At 46.2% G+C, this 16,757-nt stretch overlaps 1 protein-coding gene across 3 annotated transcripts in view; it reads right to left on the bottom strand.

The window, feature by feature from the left end:
* The window catches only part of MYO5B (myosin VB), a 295,897-nt gene that overhangs the window by 91,749 nt on the left and 187,391 nt on the right, over nucleotides 1-16,757 (bottom strand). For all 3 annotated transcript variants that reach the window (XM_081929539.1, XM_081929540.1, XM_081929541.1), the window contains exons 12-16: nucleotides 15,975-16,115; nucleotides 13,369-13,491; nucleotides 9,420-9,503; nucleotides 2,782-2,934; nucleotides 1,158-1,255 (exon numbers count right to left, since the gene is read on the bottom strand). In XM_081929539.1, the coding sequence (XP_081785665.1) occupies nucleotides 1,158-1,255; nucleotides 2,782-2,934; nucleotides 9,420-9,503; nucleotides 13,369-13,491; nucleotides 15,975-16,115 (599 nt within the window). The remainder of the gene's footprint in view (nucleotides 1-1,157; nucleotides 1,256-2,781; nucleotides 2,935-9,419; nucleotides 9,504-13,368; nucleotides 13,492-15,974; nucleotides 16,116-16,757) is intronic.

The following is a 16,757-nucleotide window of genomic DNA, read 5'->3' as shown; positions in this document are numbered from 1 at the left end:
AGCACAGTGCGAGTTCCCACTGCGCTCCAAGGCTTCAGGTTCCTTTTGCTGAAGCCGGAAGAGCAAGACTCTCCTGGCTTCAGCAAAAGGAACCCGAAGCCTGCGGAGCACAGCGGGAACTCGCGCTGCGCTCTGAAGGCTTCAGGGATCTTTGAGGCTGGCGGTGGGGAAAAGCAGCGCTTCCCCCACCGCCAGCCCCACAAGCTCGGGGGGCAGCACGGTTGAACGCACAGAATGCACTTGAATGCACAGAACACACCTTGTTTTAGAGAGGGAGAACAAGAAAAAAAAAATCTCCCCCTCTTTGCGCAGCGCCCTTCAGCGAAGCAGCAGGAGAAATGGAAAGGGCTCTGTTTCTCCTGCCGCTTCGCTGAAGGGGCGACGAGCAGAGAGAGGGAGATTTTTTTTTCTTGTTCCCCCCCTCCAAAACAAGGTGTGCCTTATGGTCGGGTGCATCCTATAGAGCGAAAAATACGGTATTCTAGGCTCCATCAACAGAAGCATAGTGTCCAGGTCAAGGGAAGTAATAGTACCACTCTATTCTGCCTTGGTCAGACAACACCTGGAGTACTATGTCCAGTTCTGGGTGCCACAATAGATAGGATATTCTTTAGGGGAAGGGCAGAGGCTCAATGGTAGAGCCTCTGCTCTGAATACAGAAAGTTCTGGGTTCAAACCCTAGCATCTCCAGGTGGGGCTGAGAACACCCCCTGTCTGAAACACTGGAGAGCTGCTGCCAGTCAGTGCAGACAATACTAGGCTAGGTGAACTCAGCATAAGGCAGCTATCACCCCTATGGAAAGACACATTTCTAAAGGCTCATTGCAGTGAATGTTCAGCATCGGGCAGGATTACCCCATATACAATTAGAAAAGAGGGCCTTCTCAGTGGTGGCACCCACCTTGTGGGACGCCCTCCCATCAGATGTCAAGGAGATGAGTAACTATATAACCTTTAGAAGACATCTGAAGGCGGCTCTGTATAGGGAAGCTTTTTAAGATTTAATGCTTTTTTATATGTTGGAAGCTGCCCAGAGTGGCTGAGGCAACCCAGTCAGATGGGTGGGGCACAAACAACACCAATTGACAGTCAGACATCAACTATCTCATGGTCTGCTTAACTTCAGCCTATTGATGTTCTTGTCTTGTCGTACTTACCTGAAAGGAAGCTTCTCATCATTTGGCTTGATGCAGCGTACGTAATGGGGAGTGGTAGCATTCAGGGTCTCCATGAGCAAATGTAAGGAGTTACGGAACTGGAAGAAACAATTAAAAAGACAAACCATTCCTGAAATTAGATGACATAATGTGGGGTGTAACATCACTTTCTATTTCTACACCTGATTGCACTTAATGAGCAACCAGTGGCGTAGCGTGGGGGGTGCAGGGGGGGCTGGCCGCACCGGGCGCAACATCTGGGGGTTAGGGTTAGGGGGCACAAATTATTTGCCTTGCCCCGGGTGCTGACAACCCACGCTATGCCACTGTGAGCAACTGCTAAATCTGTGAGATGACTCAGCCCTAGAGCGTAGCATCTCTACCTGTGAAGCCTTGCCCACTCTTCTGGACACTGCAGTCAAGTGAGGAACATGCACATGGAAACACGTGTAAAAGGGGGAGGTGAATAGTTTGCCCCATCCTGGTCACTGCCTCGTGGCTGCAGCATGTGTGAATGACGCAGTGTCACGGACACAAATTGCTTGCTTCACAACTCCTCAAATGCAAGCCTTTTTCAGCAGAGGCTGTTCACAGATTTAGGAATGGTGTGTGTGTGTGTGTGTGTGTGTGTGTGTGAGAGAGAGAGAGAGAGAGAGAGAGAGAGAGAGAGAGAGAGAGAGAGAGAGAATTGGCCTTTTAACATCACAAAACAGCAAGGGAGGAATGGACCCAAAGGACATCAGATTCTATGCTCCTGCCTCTAGGCAGGATCCTGCCCAAATTGCTCTGGATATTTTAATAGGAAAACAGTGCATATGGCATTTTAAATAAATACAATAGGGTGCAATTCAACACCATGCTAAAGTGTTCATTCTGTCAAGAGTAAGCATTTATGTTTGCCAGACAGAACCATCTCTCCCTGGAGAGGGAAGCAGGGGGAACAAGAGGGCAGAAAGTCGCATGGCGCTAGCAGGACAAATTGCAATGGTTTCTGCTAGCACAACATCATGTTTGGATCTGGCCCAAATATTGCAAAACCCACCTGGCAAGGATACCAGACGCAAGAGTGGAAGACAGAATCTGGGGCTCACTGAACCACAGACGGCTGTTAAGTTAAATAACTGCAAGGACTGATAGCTATTCTGGCCTGAGAGAAGCCTTCTTTTGGAACTTAAATTGAATAAAAAAGGTAAAGGGACCCCTGACCATTAGGTCTAGTCGTGACCGACTCTGGGGTGGCAGCGCTTATCTCGCTTTCAGGCCAAGGGAGCCGGCGTTTGTCCACAGACAGTTTTCTGGCTCATGTGGCCAGCAGAACTAAACTGCCACTGGTGCACGGAGGACTGTGACGAGCGCACAAAAATTCCGTTTACCTTCCCGCCACAGTGGTGCGTATTTATCTACTTGCACTGGCGTGCTTTCGAACTGCTAGGTTGGCAGGAGCTGGGACAGAGCAACGGGAGCTCACCCCGTCGCAGGGATTCAAACCGCCGACCTTCTGATCAGCAAGCCCAAGAGGCTCAGTGGTTCAGACCACAGCGCCACCCGTGTCCCTATAAAGAGTACAAATGCTGCAATGAGAACGCAAAAGTTCCACCAAGTGTGTGTGAGAACGATTTCCTACCTGATGCCCAACTGTTTTCTTGTGCTCCTTATTGGCTGCTTTCACAGCTGGACGGGCAGAGCGGATATTGATTTTCGAGGAAGCTCCTTTTCCAGTCGCAGCAGCCGGGGCGGTGTCTTTCCCATCATGAAACAAGTCGGCTACCATGGGGTACTGCAAAGAAGGAAGAAAGGCTTGGACTGTTTAGTGCTCTTGCTACGGCAGTCAGGAAGACAGGCTTGGCTCCTCCTGGTCAGCAAAGGCACGCTCAGAGCCCTCGCTGAAAGGCAAAGTTTTTAAACAGTGCTATGCTAAATGCAGCCCGGTGAGAACTGCCATATCAAATGCAATTAAATATTTTTCTGTATCTCTTAGAGCCAAAGGAGACCTGATGTTAAGCAGGTTCCTTTTTTTAAAAAATAATAATAAAATAAATTGTTGCTAGCTGGTTTGGTGGTGCAATTCCTTTGAGACCACAGTATATAAGAAGGGGGGGGGGGGCGAACATTTTAGGAATGCAAGAAGCTGCTTCATACCAAGCCAGACTGTGGCAAGACCACCACAGGTATTCCATATACCCTTGCAACAAGACCACCTGTCTGCTTAGCTCAGTATCGTCCGCACCTGTGGTTCCCCAATATTTCCCCCCCTCCACAGACCCCTGGGAAATTGCTGAATTGGCAGACGACTTAATGATTTTTCTGCCAGTTGTAATTGCTCTGTGCTAGGTGCTGTGTGACTTTTACCTGTATTTTTACACACATTGCTGCAGACCACCTGATGGGAACCCCCCCCCCCCAATCTACACAGTTTCAGGCAGAAGTCTTTTCCTCAGCCCTCCATAGAGATCCCAAGGATTCAACCCAAGACCTTCTGCTCCACAAGGCTGAGGTTTAGAAAACCACAGTAACAATTGACTGAGGGAAGTAGATCATAGAATCGAAAGGTGGGAAGGGACTATGGGGATCATCTAGGCCACCCCCTCCAACACAAGGAATCTTTCGCCCCATGTGGGGCTCCAACCCATGGCCCTGAGTTTAAGGGTCTCGTGCTCCAGCAACTGAGTTTAAGCATGTTTAGCCTGGAAAAGAGGACAGTGGGAAGAGATATGAGAGCTATCTTCAAGTATCTAAAGGGCTGCTACATGGAAGACGTTACTCCAAGATTGTTTTCTCCTGCTCTGGAGGGTAGGACTCGAACTAGTGGCTTCAAGTAGCAAGAAAGGAGATTCCGACTAAACTTCAGGAAGAATGTTCTGACAGTAAGAGCTCTTTGGTACAACAAGTAACCAAACAATATAACCCCTGTGTTGCAAACAATAGTAGTAATATTCAAGGCAACACGATGACCAAATACAATGATACATATTTTATCTTTGTATTTGGTCATCGTGTTGCCTTGGATATTACAGTGGTACCTCAGGTTAAGTACTTAATTTGTTCTGGAGGTCCATTCTTAACCTGAACCTGTTCTTAACCTGAAGCACCACCTTAGCTAATGGGGCCTCCTGCTGTTACCGCGCTGCTGGAGTACGATTTCTGTTCTCATCCTGAAGCAAAGTTCTTAACCCGAGGTAGTATTTCTGGGTTAGCGGAGTCTGTAACCTGAAGCATATGCAACCTGGAGCGTATGTAACCCGAGGTACCGCTGTGCTAGTAAGAGCTCTCTGACAGTGGAATAGATTCCCTCAGGAAGCCGTGGGCTCTCCTTCCTCGGAGATTTTTATAAGAAGATTTTAAGCAGAGGTTCCCTTTTAAGCAGAGGTTGAATGACACCTGTCTGGGATTCTTTAGTTGAGATTCCTGAAATGCAGGGGATTGGATTAGATGACTGCGAAGATCCCTTCCTACTCTACAATCTTAAGATTCTATTATGTCTTTTTTTCTCTCTCTCTCTTTCAGGTATGCACAATTATAAGATAGTTTTGAGATAAAGTTACTGAAGAGTTCTGGCCGTCATGGAAACACTTGAAAAACTTTCACAGGCTAAACACATTGAAGATAATTTAGAAGAACTTACTTTCAGCAAGCACAGCCCAGACACGCCCCCCCCAAACTCTCTACCTCACAGCACTTCTGTCACACACAAAAATGCCATTAGCCCCATTTCAAAACACTGACCCAAGATGCATATCAGAACTACAAGGAACTTCAAAAGCAGAATCTCCTTTGCACTGCCTTTATTAAGACGGGACTGTAATTTTCCGTCAGTTCCTCTTGGAGATTAATTAGCCGAACCTTGTTTGCATATCTGCCAAAATCCCACTGAGGGAAGGATCTGTTTGCATGGTATTATCATCATCTGGCCTGACGCAGGACTCTGTGTTTGTTTTATGCTTGCTGGGCTTTATTTTAATCACAGCCGCCCACAGAATCCTTTTGTCTGCCTATCTCCTGCCTCCAGCAAGCTTCTCTTGGGCTAACAGCTTCAGATAAGCTAGGGAGGTCTAGTTACAGGACATGGTCACTATCTCTCAGCCTCACCTACCTGACAGGGCCGTTGTGAGGGAGCCCTGAGTTCTAGCTTCTCACCTCGTGCAAGAGTAACAGAGCAAATAGTTAAAACAGCACATAGTTCAGAATAGAAAGCCCATAGTTCAAACCATGGAATTTGCTACTGCCACAAGATGTACTATGAATTGATGGAGGACGTCTGTCAGTGGTGACTGGTAACAATGGATATATTACTGACAACATCAGAGGCAGTATATTGGGGAATAACATTGGGAGGTGGTAATTGCCCTCCTTGTGGGTTTCATAGGAGCATGTGATTGGCCACTGTGGAATCAGAAAGCTGGACTAGGTGGAGCTTCCTGTTATCTGAGGGATAGCTGAGCCAGTAGAGCACGAGACTCTTAATCTCAGGGTTGGCGGTTCGAACCCCATGTTCGGCGAAAAGATTCTGGCATTGAAGGACTAGATGACCCCGGTGGTCCCTTCCAACTCTACAATTATGTGATTCTACAATACTATGTTAGTAAAGAATTTATGCTGCTATTCAGGGACTCTTCTGACATTTCAGTTCCTTCTCCCCTTTGGAGCAACACATGCAGGGCAGCAGCCAGATTACTGTGGAAGCGACACACAGCTTTCCCATAACGAACAACCAGGCGCGAATTTGAGACCAGCGGAAAAAAACAACGCCAAGGATTTTCTCCCCCAGGAGCATCGCAAGGTGCACGTCTTCTACATGAACATGAACACTTTTGACATGAAAGAGATGTTTGCACTCAAGCACGCCAAGGCCCCTTGCATCACAAGTATTATTTCAAAACAAGAGCAATAGATTGTGGGGCCAGAAAGCAGCGCTCAGCCCTTAACTTACTCCCTGTTGTGGCATGCCTGGCTATTTCCGAGGGTGTGGTGGGGGAAGTGTTTCAGAGATGTTTTACTGCAATTTTTGTGCTGTGTGCTCAGATGGGGAAAAGCAGGACAATTGAAAGTGTTGCTGTTGTTGAGTCGTTTAGTCGTGTCCGACTCTTCGTGACCCCATGGACCACAGCACACCAGGCACTCCTGTCTTCCACTGCCTCCTGCAGTTTAGTCAAACTCATGTTGGTAGCTTCGAGAACACTGTCCAACCATCTCGTCCTCTGTTGTCCCCTTCTCCTTGTGCCCTCCATCTTTCCCAACATCAGGGTCTTTTCCAGGGAGTCTTCTCTTCTCATGAGGTGGCCAAAGTATTGGAGCCTCAGCTTCACGATCTGTCCTTCCAGTGAGCACTCAGGGCTGATTTCCTTCAGAATGGAGAGGTTTGATCTTCTTGCAGTCCATGGGACTCTCCAGAGTCTCCTCCAGCATCATAATTCAAAAGCATCAATTCTTCGGCGATCAGCCTTCTTTATGGTCCAGCTCTCACTTCCATACATCACTACTGGGAAAACCATAGCTTTAACTATACGGACCTTTGTCGGCAAGGTGATGTCTCTGCTTTTTAAGATGCTGTCAAGGTTTGTCATTGCTTTTCTCCCAAGAAGCAGGCGTCTTTTAATTTCGTGGCTGCTGTCACCATCTGCAGTGATCAGTGAGGATTGTTCTATTTGGCACATTGCAATGTTTGCAGAGATGGAACCTTTGAAATGGTGTGACTCTGAATTCAACCCAGTGTGTTTAGGATAGCAGCTTTTAAAAATTATTTTTAAGTCCTTTTGTCTCCTGCAACAGAGCAAACATCTCTCCTGTACTGAGTTGCTTCTTGAAAGGACCAAACAGGGCCCATAGTTTATCTGCAAGAAAGGCTCCTTTATCTGCAAAAAGCCTTCCTCTCCTCCCTTCATTCCATCTGTACTAATACACCTAAAGAAGCAGAGCCACTGTTTTGTGCGCAGGAGAAAGATGTTCACCACAGCTCATAGTAACAGTAATAAATCTGACCAGCCAGAAGCTGCAAGACTGCAAGAAAGGTTTTTGTTTAACTCGCACACCGCTAACTGGAATAGAATCTTGTTCACAATATCGCACCAACGCTTTGGTGTTCCTTCTTGGGCTCTTTTTATCTGCTCCATGCTCCTCTAGCTCAGAGCACCTGAATCCTAACAATAAAGTGAAATTAACCTGCCATTTAAACTGTGTTATCTGCTCCAGTCTGCCTTGTGTCCCAATCTCTTTGGGGGAAGCTCTTCGCTGCCCCTGCTGCCTCCCTCCCTCCCTCCCAGTCTGGCTGATTTTCCAGGAGTTCTGGTTGGACCTTTGCCCTTGAATTTCTCTGGGAGAACAGCCACTGAAAGCAGATGAAAGGGGAGCACATACCTCCAAGGCAACCTTTCTCAACCTTGGGTCCCCAGATGTTTTTGGCCTACAACTCCCATCATCCCTGACCACTGGTCCTGTGAGCTAGGGCTCATGGGAGTTGTAGGCCGAAAACATCTGGGGACTCAAGGTTGAGAACCACTGCTCTAGGGGACAAGCATTCAACTCATGTACTCCTTTGGGGGGGGAATCTATTTGCAAAAGAGGGGAAATATGCAAAGGCTTACTACACATGGCTTGTGGCTCACTAGGGTGTTTATGGCAATCTTGCTTTGAACAGCTGAGTTTTGCAGTTTTTGCACATGTGTGTACACACACACACACACACACACACACACACACACACACATGTTTAATTCTAACTGTAGCCATAGGGGTTTAAGCAGTATCATTTTTTAAAAAAATATACAGTGTATATAGAATATGGACAGATATCTTTTCAAAATGAGAGCAAGAACATCAAGTAATACTGCAAACTCACACCCTTCATTGAATTTATATACATACTTAAGAGGCCCATTTATAATTATATTTTGGGATGGATTCATGTCCTTATGTAGCTATTTTGTTTTATACTTTCTGGAAGTCCCATGATCATATTATAAAGCAGTTGCGTTCTGCATTATAAATCAAGCCCTGCTAGGAGTCGTATCTTTCTGTTTTCCAATGCATTTCTTACCAGTAAAAAAATTCAGTGTGGCACGCACGAGCAAATTTTCATTCTGAAAGTGTGGCCCAGGGAAAAAAGATTGAGGACCACTGGCTAGCAGCAAAGGGCTTGATGGAGTCGCAAAGTCATTGTTGCTTCTAGAGCCCTGTGGCAGTGGTCCTGTGCCAGTTTGGCTCCATTCCATCCTTCTGAAATGCCCCCTTACTGGGGTTTCCACTGGTTACCACCACTGGGAAAGCTACTGGTGGTTTATTCCACCTGCCATCTGAGGAGGTGCATCGCAGTGTTCCTTGAGAGTGTTGCCCCATGATGGCCTAGGCCAATCGAATCAGGCAGGGCTGGTTGGAGGGACACCCAGCATGATGGACTGAGAATTTGAATTGTTTTGCCCACATATACAAGGATCACCCCACATAAAGTATCAACAACTGAAGGCTAAACACAGAAGGATCTAGCTGCAACAAGGAACCCACACAGCAGGAGGCAAGAGTACTGTCAGGGAACTGCCATTGGAGCCAAGAGTGGAGGTAAGGCTCCCTAGCGATGCAGGAGAAGGGCCCAGTAGGGAGAGAGGGAACACTTCCTCTGAGGAAGGAAATCAGTGTGACACCAGGAAGAAGGGGGAGCAGGGAAGGACTTCGGAGAGATGGCTCCAAGACTCTTCCACAGAGATCAGCGGGGAGAGCCTAGGACCTCCGCTGGCCACGCCCACTCTGCACAGAAAACTTCCGCATAGGGAGGCTAGGCAGCGACTTGGTGTCAAAGAGCTTTTATGCTGGAAGAAGTTCAGGAAACGCCCACTGACGGATTCTGCCAGTGACTGACACAGCCACGGAGAAAGGGCTGTCCAGCCAGGGAAAGATTTAGCCAGACAACGTTGCTTAGAGCAGCGGCCACTTACGCACGAGCAACCCCAATTCCCTTTACAAGTACCAACTAGAATGTTAATGTACATCCCTTGGCTGCCTTGGGGCCGGGGATCAGCTAATATTTGGTAACATCTGGTCATTGTGAGCTCTTCAAGAGCCCTCTACCCCCATGAGGACTCTTGCAGATTGTAGTATGCCAATGATACCTTGCACTATTTTAATGAAACCAAGATGGACACTTCTTCTCCACAATTCAATCTTAAGCGAATCGTTAAGGATGGGAAGCAAGAAGAGGAGGCTAAGAGGGAACCATGAGTGATGCTGGAATGTCAGTTTTAAGTTTATTCCGCCCCCTGGTATCTCAGAGTTTACCTTGCTGGCCTTCAGTATATTGATCTGTTCTTCATGTACAGTGTCTCTGTTTTTCTCCAGAAATCCATCACACTGGTACTCCACCTAGGACACAGGGAAACACAGAAGGTGCGGGAGAAGAGTTAAGATTCTGAATGTAGAATATCCTAACGAAAAACCACCCAGACATTTTTACAGACACAGAGATGAGCCACAAGGTTTCAAAAACATTGGTTTTGATGGCATCCTGAATCTTATCTATGCCCATGATGGAATCCTCAAGTGATTGGTTTGTTCAATCTGAGTTGACCCACACATATATATACACACACATATAAAAACACTGCCGGCCATCCTCTTCCTTGCCTTTCTGCTTCCAGTATCTCAGCGATTCTGAATACCAGAAACTTATAAAAGTCAGGATTTTAACATGAATCTACGGAATAATACACGAACAAGAGCTATATAGAACAGATGTTTCCTGAATATGAGCCAACTGTGCTCTTGAGACTGTTAAGCCTCTGAAGTTCTTATGGCATAAACTTACAGAGAAAATCATTCCCCAGATAATAGCTTAGTTTAAGGCAGAAGGCTGGACAAAAGTTACCTAGTGAAATTTACAGTGGGATGGTTGTTGTTGTTGTGGCAAATAATTCTAGCTCTTTCCCATCTATCCTCGAAGCTTAAGGCAGAAAGCACATTTCAGTCTGAACCAACAAATAAAGAAAGTATAAAAATCTCTCTCAGGTCGGCATCAAGGAAACCAGAACCAGGCCTCTGAGGAAATCAGTCGTTAACAGAGAGCTAATTATAAGGATAATCAACAACATTTAGAGACCTCTCTGGAAATTGCTTTTCATTTCCTTTTCAAAACACATGCAAACCGTACATGTTAATTGAGGCCCATAAAATATGCTTATTTGCTCTGAGCTTAGTCTCCAAGCTTTTAAGAAGCAGATCTTAAAGATTGAAAAATAGATCTTTTAAACTCGCAGGCTAGAAGCATCTCCTAGAATCTCTCCTCAATATTTTTGATATCACAGATTGAGCAATAATAGTCCATAAAGTATCTCAGACTTCTTTTCAAGGATCGTTACTATGAAAAATTGCATAATTTTTAAATTTTCACTCCGTGGAACCCTTTCCACACTTACCTCTCCCTATCAAAAATCCCAGAGCCCTTCTAATTTAGATCCAAACATGCAACAGCAGTAGATCCATTTACTTAAATCTGTGCGTGCCCCGATGGTCCAATGAAAATTGGCAATGGAGGTCTACATTTTGTGACTAAAACGGACAGACAAATATAGGAAGTTGGAGCCTTTCTGCACCTGACACTGACTTTCCCACTGTGTTTTTTGCTCACAAGCACATCTACTCTAACTGGTATCACTTCCAGAACCAAAGCTGGACTGAGGAATGAAGAACGAGGGGGAAGGGGAGTACGCAGGAGATCCGCCCCAACTAATGTGCCTCTTTTGCTCAGATTCCCCCAGCTGGAACTAAACAGGTATACCGTATTTTTCGTTCTCTAGGATGCACCAGATTATAAGATGCACCCAGTTTGGGGGAAAGGAAAACAAGAACAAAAAATATTTTGAATTCCAGAAGCCAGAACAGCAAGAGGGATCTGGCTCCCGGGGTTACTGTGTGGCTGTTCTGGCTTTTGGGATAACTGCGCCAAGCCTCTTCAGGACAGCGGGATGAAGGCTCCCCCTGCCTTAAGAGGCTGCATGCAGCTAAGGCAGAAGCCAGGGCAGGAGCGTCGCTGAAGGGGCGCTGCGCAGTTCTCCCTCTCTGTGCAGCGCCTCTCCTGCGAAGGAGAGGTGGCGCAGAGAGGGAGAACTGCGCAGCGCCCCTTCAAGCAAAGCTGGAGAAGGAACAGAAGGAGACCCTTCTGTTCCTCCTCCGGCTTCCAGGCAGGCGCGTGGCTGAAGGGGCGCTGCGCAGCTCTACCTCTCTGCGCAGCACCATTCACTCCATAAGACGCACTCAACATTTCTCCTTACTTTATAGGAGGAAAAAAGTGTGTCATATGGAGCGAAAAATACGGTACCTTCCATGTGCAGTCTGAGAGCCATGGAAATGAAGACTCAGAGGGACATTAAGAAGGCCAATTGTCCTTCAAAGAAGGACAGTCAACTTTAACAAAGAGCTTTTAACTGCATCTGATAGCAGAAGCTCCAGACTTATTTTTCTCTGATTTGTATCCATCGCTCTAACCAATCAATACATAATTATGGCACTGCATCTAGGCCGCCAGGTATCCGTCGCAGCAGACCAGAGTGATGGGCCTTACTCAGTGAACACCTAGGCCATTGCTTCTCTCATCCATCAAGCTGCTGTCCCATTTAACTGAACATGACTTGGCACTAGCGTGGGAGAGAGACTGTGTATGCAGGTTCTCTCCACCCATCCTCGCAGCTGTTCCTTTGAGAGTCTGCTATTATTATAACTTGAAATGCACAGAAGAGAATCAAGGGGGAGATGGCAAGGTACATTAGGCTGAGATGGTGAACCCTGTCCAAGCATACTAAGGCAGCATCAAGGTTGACTGGAGAGTTAGAAAAGGGTTGCCAACTGTTTTGGGCCCCTGATCCTATAATTTAACCATCTGGCATGAATTAAGAGTCATTTCTAAGAAGTGAGGTACTTGAATCTGCTGTTAAAAACTGCCCTACCTATTTCCTGGTCTGTTCGTTTGTTTATTAAACTTATATCCCACCTTCCTCCTTGAAGGGTGCCCAGGGCAGCTACCAGCATAAAATCTGATAAGACTACAGTGGACGCTTGGGTTGCGAACGTGATCCGTGCGGGAAGCACGTTCGCAACCCATAGCACTGCATCTGTGCACGCGGGGGCTGTGATTCAGCGCCTCTGCACATACGCAAAGTGTGATTTAGCGCTTCTGTGCATGTGCAAGCACTGAAAACCGGAAGTAACCTGTTCCGGTACTTCCGGGTTCAGCGTGGTACGCAACCTGAAATCATTCAACCCGAAGCGTCTGTAACCCAAGGTATAACAGTACATCAAAAGGTAGTAATTAAAAATGACAGCTTTAAAATCCACAGTGCCTGCCTGTTTCAGAATGCAACAAGGAAATTACCAGTAAAACAATGCTGGAAAACAACCATCTATAACCTTCAAATGTAATGAAAATCAACAATACAGTGGTGCCCCGCAAGACGAATGCCTCGCAAGACGGAAAACCCGCTAGACGAAAGAGTTTTCCGTTTTGGAGGTGCTTCGCAAAACGAATTTCCCTATGGGCTTGCTTCGCAAGATGAAAATGTCTTGCGAGTTCCTGCGGGGTTTTTTCCCCTTTCCCACCCCTTTTTCCCAAGCCGCTAAGCCGCTTATCAGCTGATCCGCTAAGCCGCTTAACAGCTGATCCCCTAAGCCGCTTATCAGCCGAGCCGCTAAGCCCGCTAAGCCGCTAATACCGCTAATCTGCTAAACCGCTAATGGGCTTGCTTCGCAAGACGAAAAAACCGCAAGACGAAGAGACTCATGGAACGGATTCTTTTCGTCTTGCGAGGCACCACTGTAAAACCAGACTGAAATTCATGCTGACATTCTGTTTGAAAAAGCGAAAACCTTTTTTTTTAGGAGGTGCTGAAAAGAGTACAGCAAAGGTGCTTGCCTGGTGTCAATAGGCAGGGAGTTCCAAAGAGAGGGAGTTCTGCTATACCATAGCGGCTCTCACCATGATGCAACTGAATGAAGCAGCTGGAGCTTTCGGTCCCATCCTACCCCCCAAATGCAGGCTTTCAGTTCATTCCTGCATTGGAGGTGGTTGGGCCCTTGGGGTTCTTCCCAACTCTACAATTCTGTGATTCTAGACTAGCCTGAGAATTTGAAGATAAAGAGGAAAGTAAACACATTCTTAGCAGCTGCCACAAACCACACTCAGCCCATCGCCACACAGAACGCAGCCGAATGCAGCACTCTCTCCAGCCGCTCCTATTACCTTATCTGCAAAGTGCACAACTATAAAGGAGATGTTTGACATGCGAGGCTTCTGGAAGTGCTGGCTGCTGCCATGGCGATCGTACAGCTTCTGAGCCCAGTTCTGATCTGTTCCCTTAGGGACCTTAAAGGAAGAAAGCGAGGGAAGCGAGAGGTGTTAACACAGAAACACATCAATATTCAGCATAAAAGCACATGCCGTATGCTGATTTTACAAAATGTTGTTAGGGTTGAGGCAGTTCTGAATGGAGATTTGCACTGCCAGTTCGTTCCGTAGCGATGATACGATTACAGCAGTTTGTGATACACGACGTTGACACGATCAGTACCACTTGCACTAATCCAGCCTTCACTTACCTGTGACTCCTCAGATGTCTTCAACTACAACTCCCATTAGCTGATAGAAGCTGTAGTTCAAAACATCTGGGAGGCCCCAAGTTGGTACAAGCTGGATTAGTGTATTTTTTTCTGGTAAAATTTGCCCAAGGACAAAACCCCTGCGCACAACTGTTTTGGACATGTATATCTCACTTCTCCTCCAAGGACCTCAAGTCTACCTTTTACCATGTTATTCTTACAACAACCTTGCGAGGTAGGCTATAAAAGACTGCAACCGCTTAAGGTCACCCAATGAGCTTGACTGATTGGCGATTTGAACCCTGATCTTTCAGATCCTAGTCCAACCCTCTAACCACTGCAGAGGTTGGGCGGCCGTCTGTCATGTATGATCTAGTTGAGATTCCTGCATTGTACTAGACAATTTTCAGGGCCCCTTCCAACTCTGCAAGTCTATTCTAACACATGCAAAACCGGCTACAGACAGATATTGACTGATCTGTCCATTCCTAGATGCAGGTAGTTAAGAGACTGAACTTAGACCTCATCAAAACATGCTAGCACCCCAGCAACATACCAAATAGGTAAGCATCTTTGGTGGCAAACTGGGGCACTTGTATTGGTCAGGATTTTCGTGGCTTGAGAATAAAACGTTTTGAGCGTTTTACTTTTATATTTACCCCAACATTTTCCTTACAACTTTTATCGCACCATTATCACCTCTTACAGCAATGCTACTAGCGCTTGAGAAAACAGTAAACAAATATTTATGCAGAAATGAAGCACAAAGTTGATTCATTCGGGTTGCATCCTGTGTTTTGGCAAAACAAGAAAGCTCAGCACTAAAAGACAATAGCTTTTTTAAGTTTAAAGCGCTTAGTGTCTTAATTACTCAAAGCAGATATACACCTAGGCAGAAAACACGTATTTCAGCAGTAACTTGACAGCCTTTGCTTCTCTGTATCACAATCCCACACACCTCAGATGACCTATTTTATCTTCTGTTTAATTATTGTACAGAGTAACGAAGTTTATTTTTGAAAAGGCTTTTCCATAAAATTTTGCCATGCAATCAAGATAATGCCACCTTTGTTTACTCACGGCATCCTTAAAATGTGAGGATTTGACAAGAATGGAGTTTTGCACAATTTATTCTTTATGCCCCGCCATCCCACACCCCATGTCTCTTACTGAAATCTGAAAGTGCTATCCTGCTTCCAGGCACAGCCAACAGCCAAAAAAAAACCCGTAGCTAATTTCAAAGGAGTAAGGTAAAAGGTAAAGGGATCCCTGACCATTAGGTCCAGTCGTAGCCGACTCTGGGGTTGCGGCGCTCATCTCGCTTTATTGGCCGAGGGAGCTGGCGTACAGCTTCCGGGTCATGTGGCCAGCATGACTAAGCCGCTTCTGGCGAACCAGAGCAGCGCACGGAAACGCCGTTTACCTTCCTGCCAGAACAGTACCTATTGATCTACTTGCACTTTGACGTGCTTTTGAACTGCTAGGTTGGCAGGAGCAGGGACCGAGCAACGGGAGCTCACCCTGTCGTGGGGATTCGAACCGCTGACCTTCTGATCAGCAAGCCCTAGGCTCTATGGTTTAACTCACAGTGCCACCCGCATCCAGGGCTAATTACTGTCATATATTTTCAGTTGGACCTATACTTAGTCATGTTTATAGACTTCTTCTTCTTCCTCTTCCTCCTCTTCTTCTCCCAATTGTACCTTGGTTGACGAACGCCTTGCGACTCAAACGTTTTGGCTCCCGAACGCCGCAAACCCGGAAGTGAGTGTTCCGGTTTGCAAACCTTCTTTGGAACCTGAACATCGGTTTCGACTGTTGGCACTGTTTCCGGGCCCAATCAGCCAATCGGAAGCTGCGCCTTGGTTCATGAACGTTTTGGAAGTCGAACGGACTTCCGGAACGGATTCCATTCGTCAACCAAGGTACAACTGTATTGTTATTCCCACCCATCCGACTGGGTTGCCCCAGCCACTCTGGGCGGTTCCCAACAAAATATTAAAAACACAATAGAACAGCAAACATTTAAAACTTCCCCATACAGGGCTGCCTTCATAAAACAAGCAAGCAAGCAAACTGTGTGGCAGGTAAGTCAGGTAGCAAAAGGATGGGGCTGCTCAGCTCTGCTCTGCTAAGCGGAGGATTATAGGAGCAGCAAAGGCAGAATTTCCAAAAGCCTTTAAAGCTTATTGCTTATCGTGACACTCGTATAGAAGGAGGGTGACCAAGAACGATTCCGGCTCTTCTTACCTTGCATTCTTCATCCAGCAAGTCGAAGATACCCAGCTTGGCTTCAATAAGGTCTATGCATGGCTGGTTGTCGTAAAAATCTATAAGTGTCCAAGGGATCTGCTCCTTCATATATTCCTCCTGCTCCAGTTTAAACACATGCTGCAACCGAAAGACAGTAAAGGTCCGTCTGGATTTAGGAAAAACTAATCTGATGATAAATGAAGGAACGTTCTCAAGGGCCTACTGGGATTTTATTTTATTTTTTCAAAGCCCAGACAGTAAGTAGATGCCTAGTCACTCTCTAGATTTAATGCCTGCTTTAAATTCAGCCAGCTAGCCCTGGGGATTATCTAATTGATTTTTGATTTTGGAATTTTATTGTTATTCATGTTTTTATACTGTATTTAATGCTACTCTTAGAATTAAGTGTTTTAAAGTGTTTTAAATTTGTTGTTAGCCACCCCAAGCCTGGTTTTTGAACTGGGACGGGTGGGGTATATATAAAAAAAATATTATTATTATTATTATTCCAAATGTCTGATTCTCAAAAGGTCACACACTGGGACAGACACCCAAGGCATGGGGTCTGTGCAAAAATGGGCATTGAGAGTGAAACCAGAAGCACAGTCGTGTTGCTTTCTTCCCCGCAGGTAAGTGCTGTGTGTAAAGTGCTGTGATAACATCAAGGTTGCAGGTTCAATCCCCACATGGGACAGCTCCATATTCCTGCATTGCAGGGGGTTGGACTAGATGACCCTTAGGGTCCCTTCCAACTCATTCTTTCCCTGCCTCTTTTAAATC

This window comes from Podarcis melisellensis, assembly GCF_964234715.1.
Source record: "Podarcis melisellensis genome assembly, chromosome: 11".
Taxonomy (NCBI): domain Eukaryota; kingdom Metazoa; phylum Chordata; class Lepidosauria; order Squamata; family Lacertidae; genus Podarcis; species Podarcis melisellensis.
Note: the sequence above shows the minus strand (reverse complement) of the source record. Positions and strands in the feature narration are given on the sequence as shown.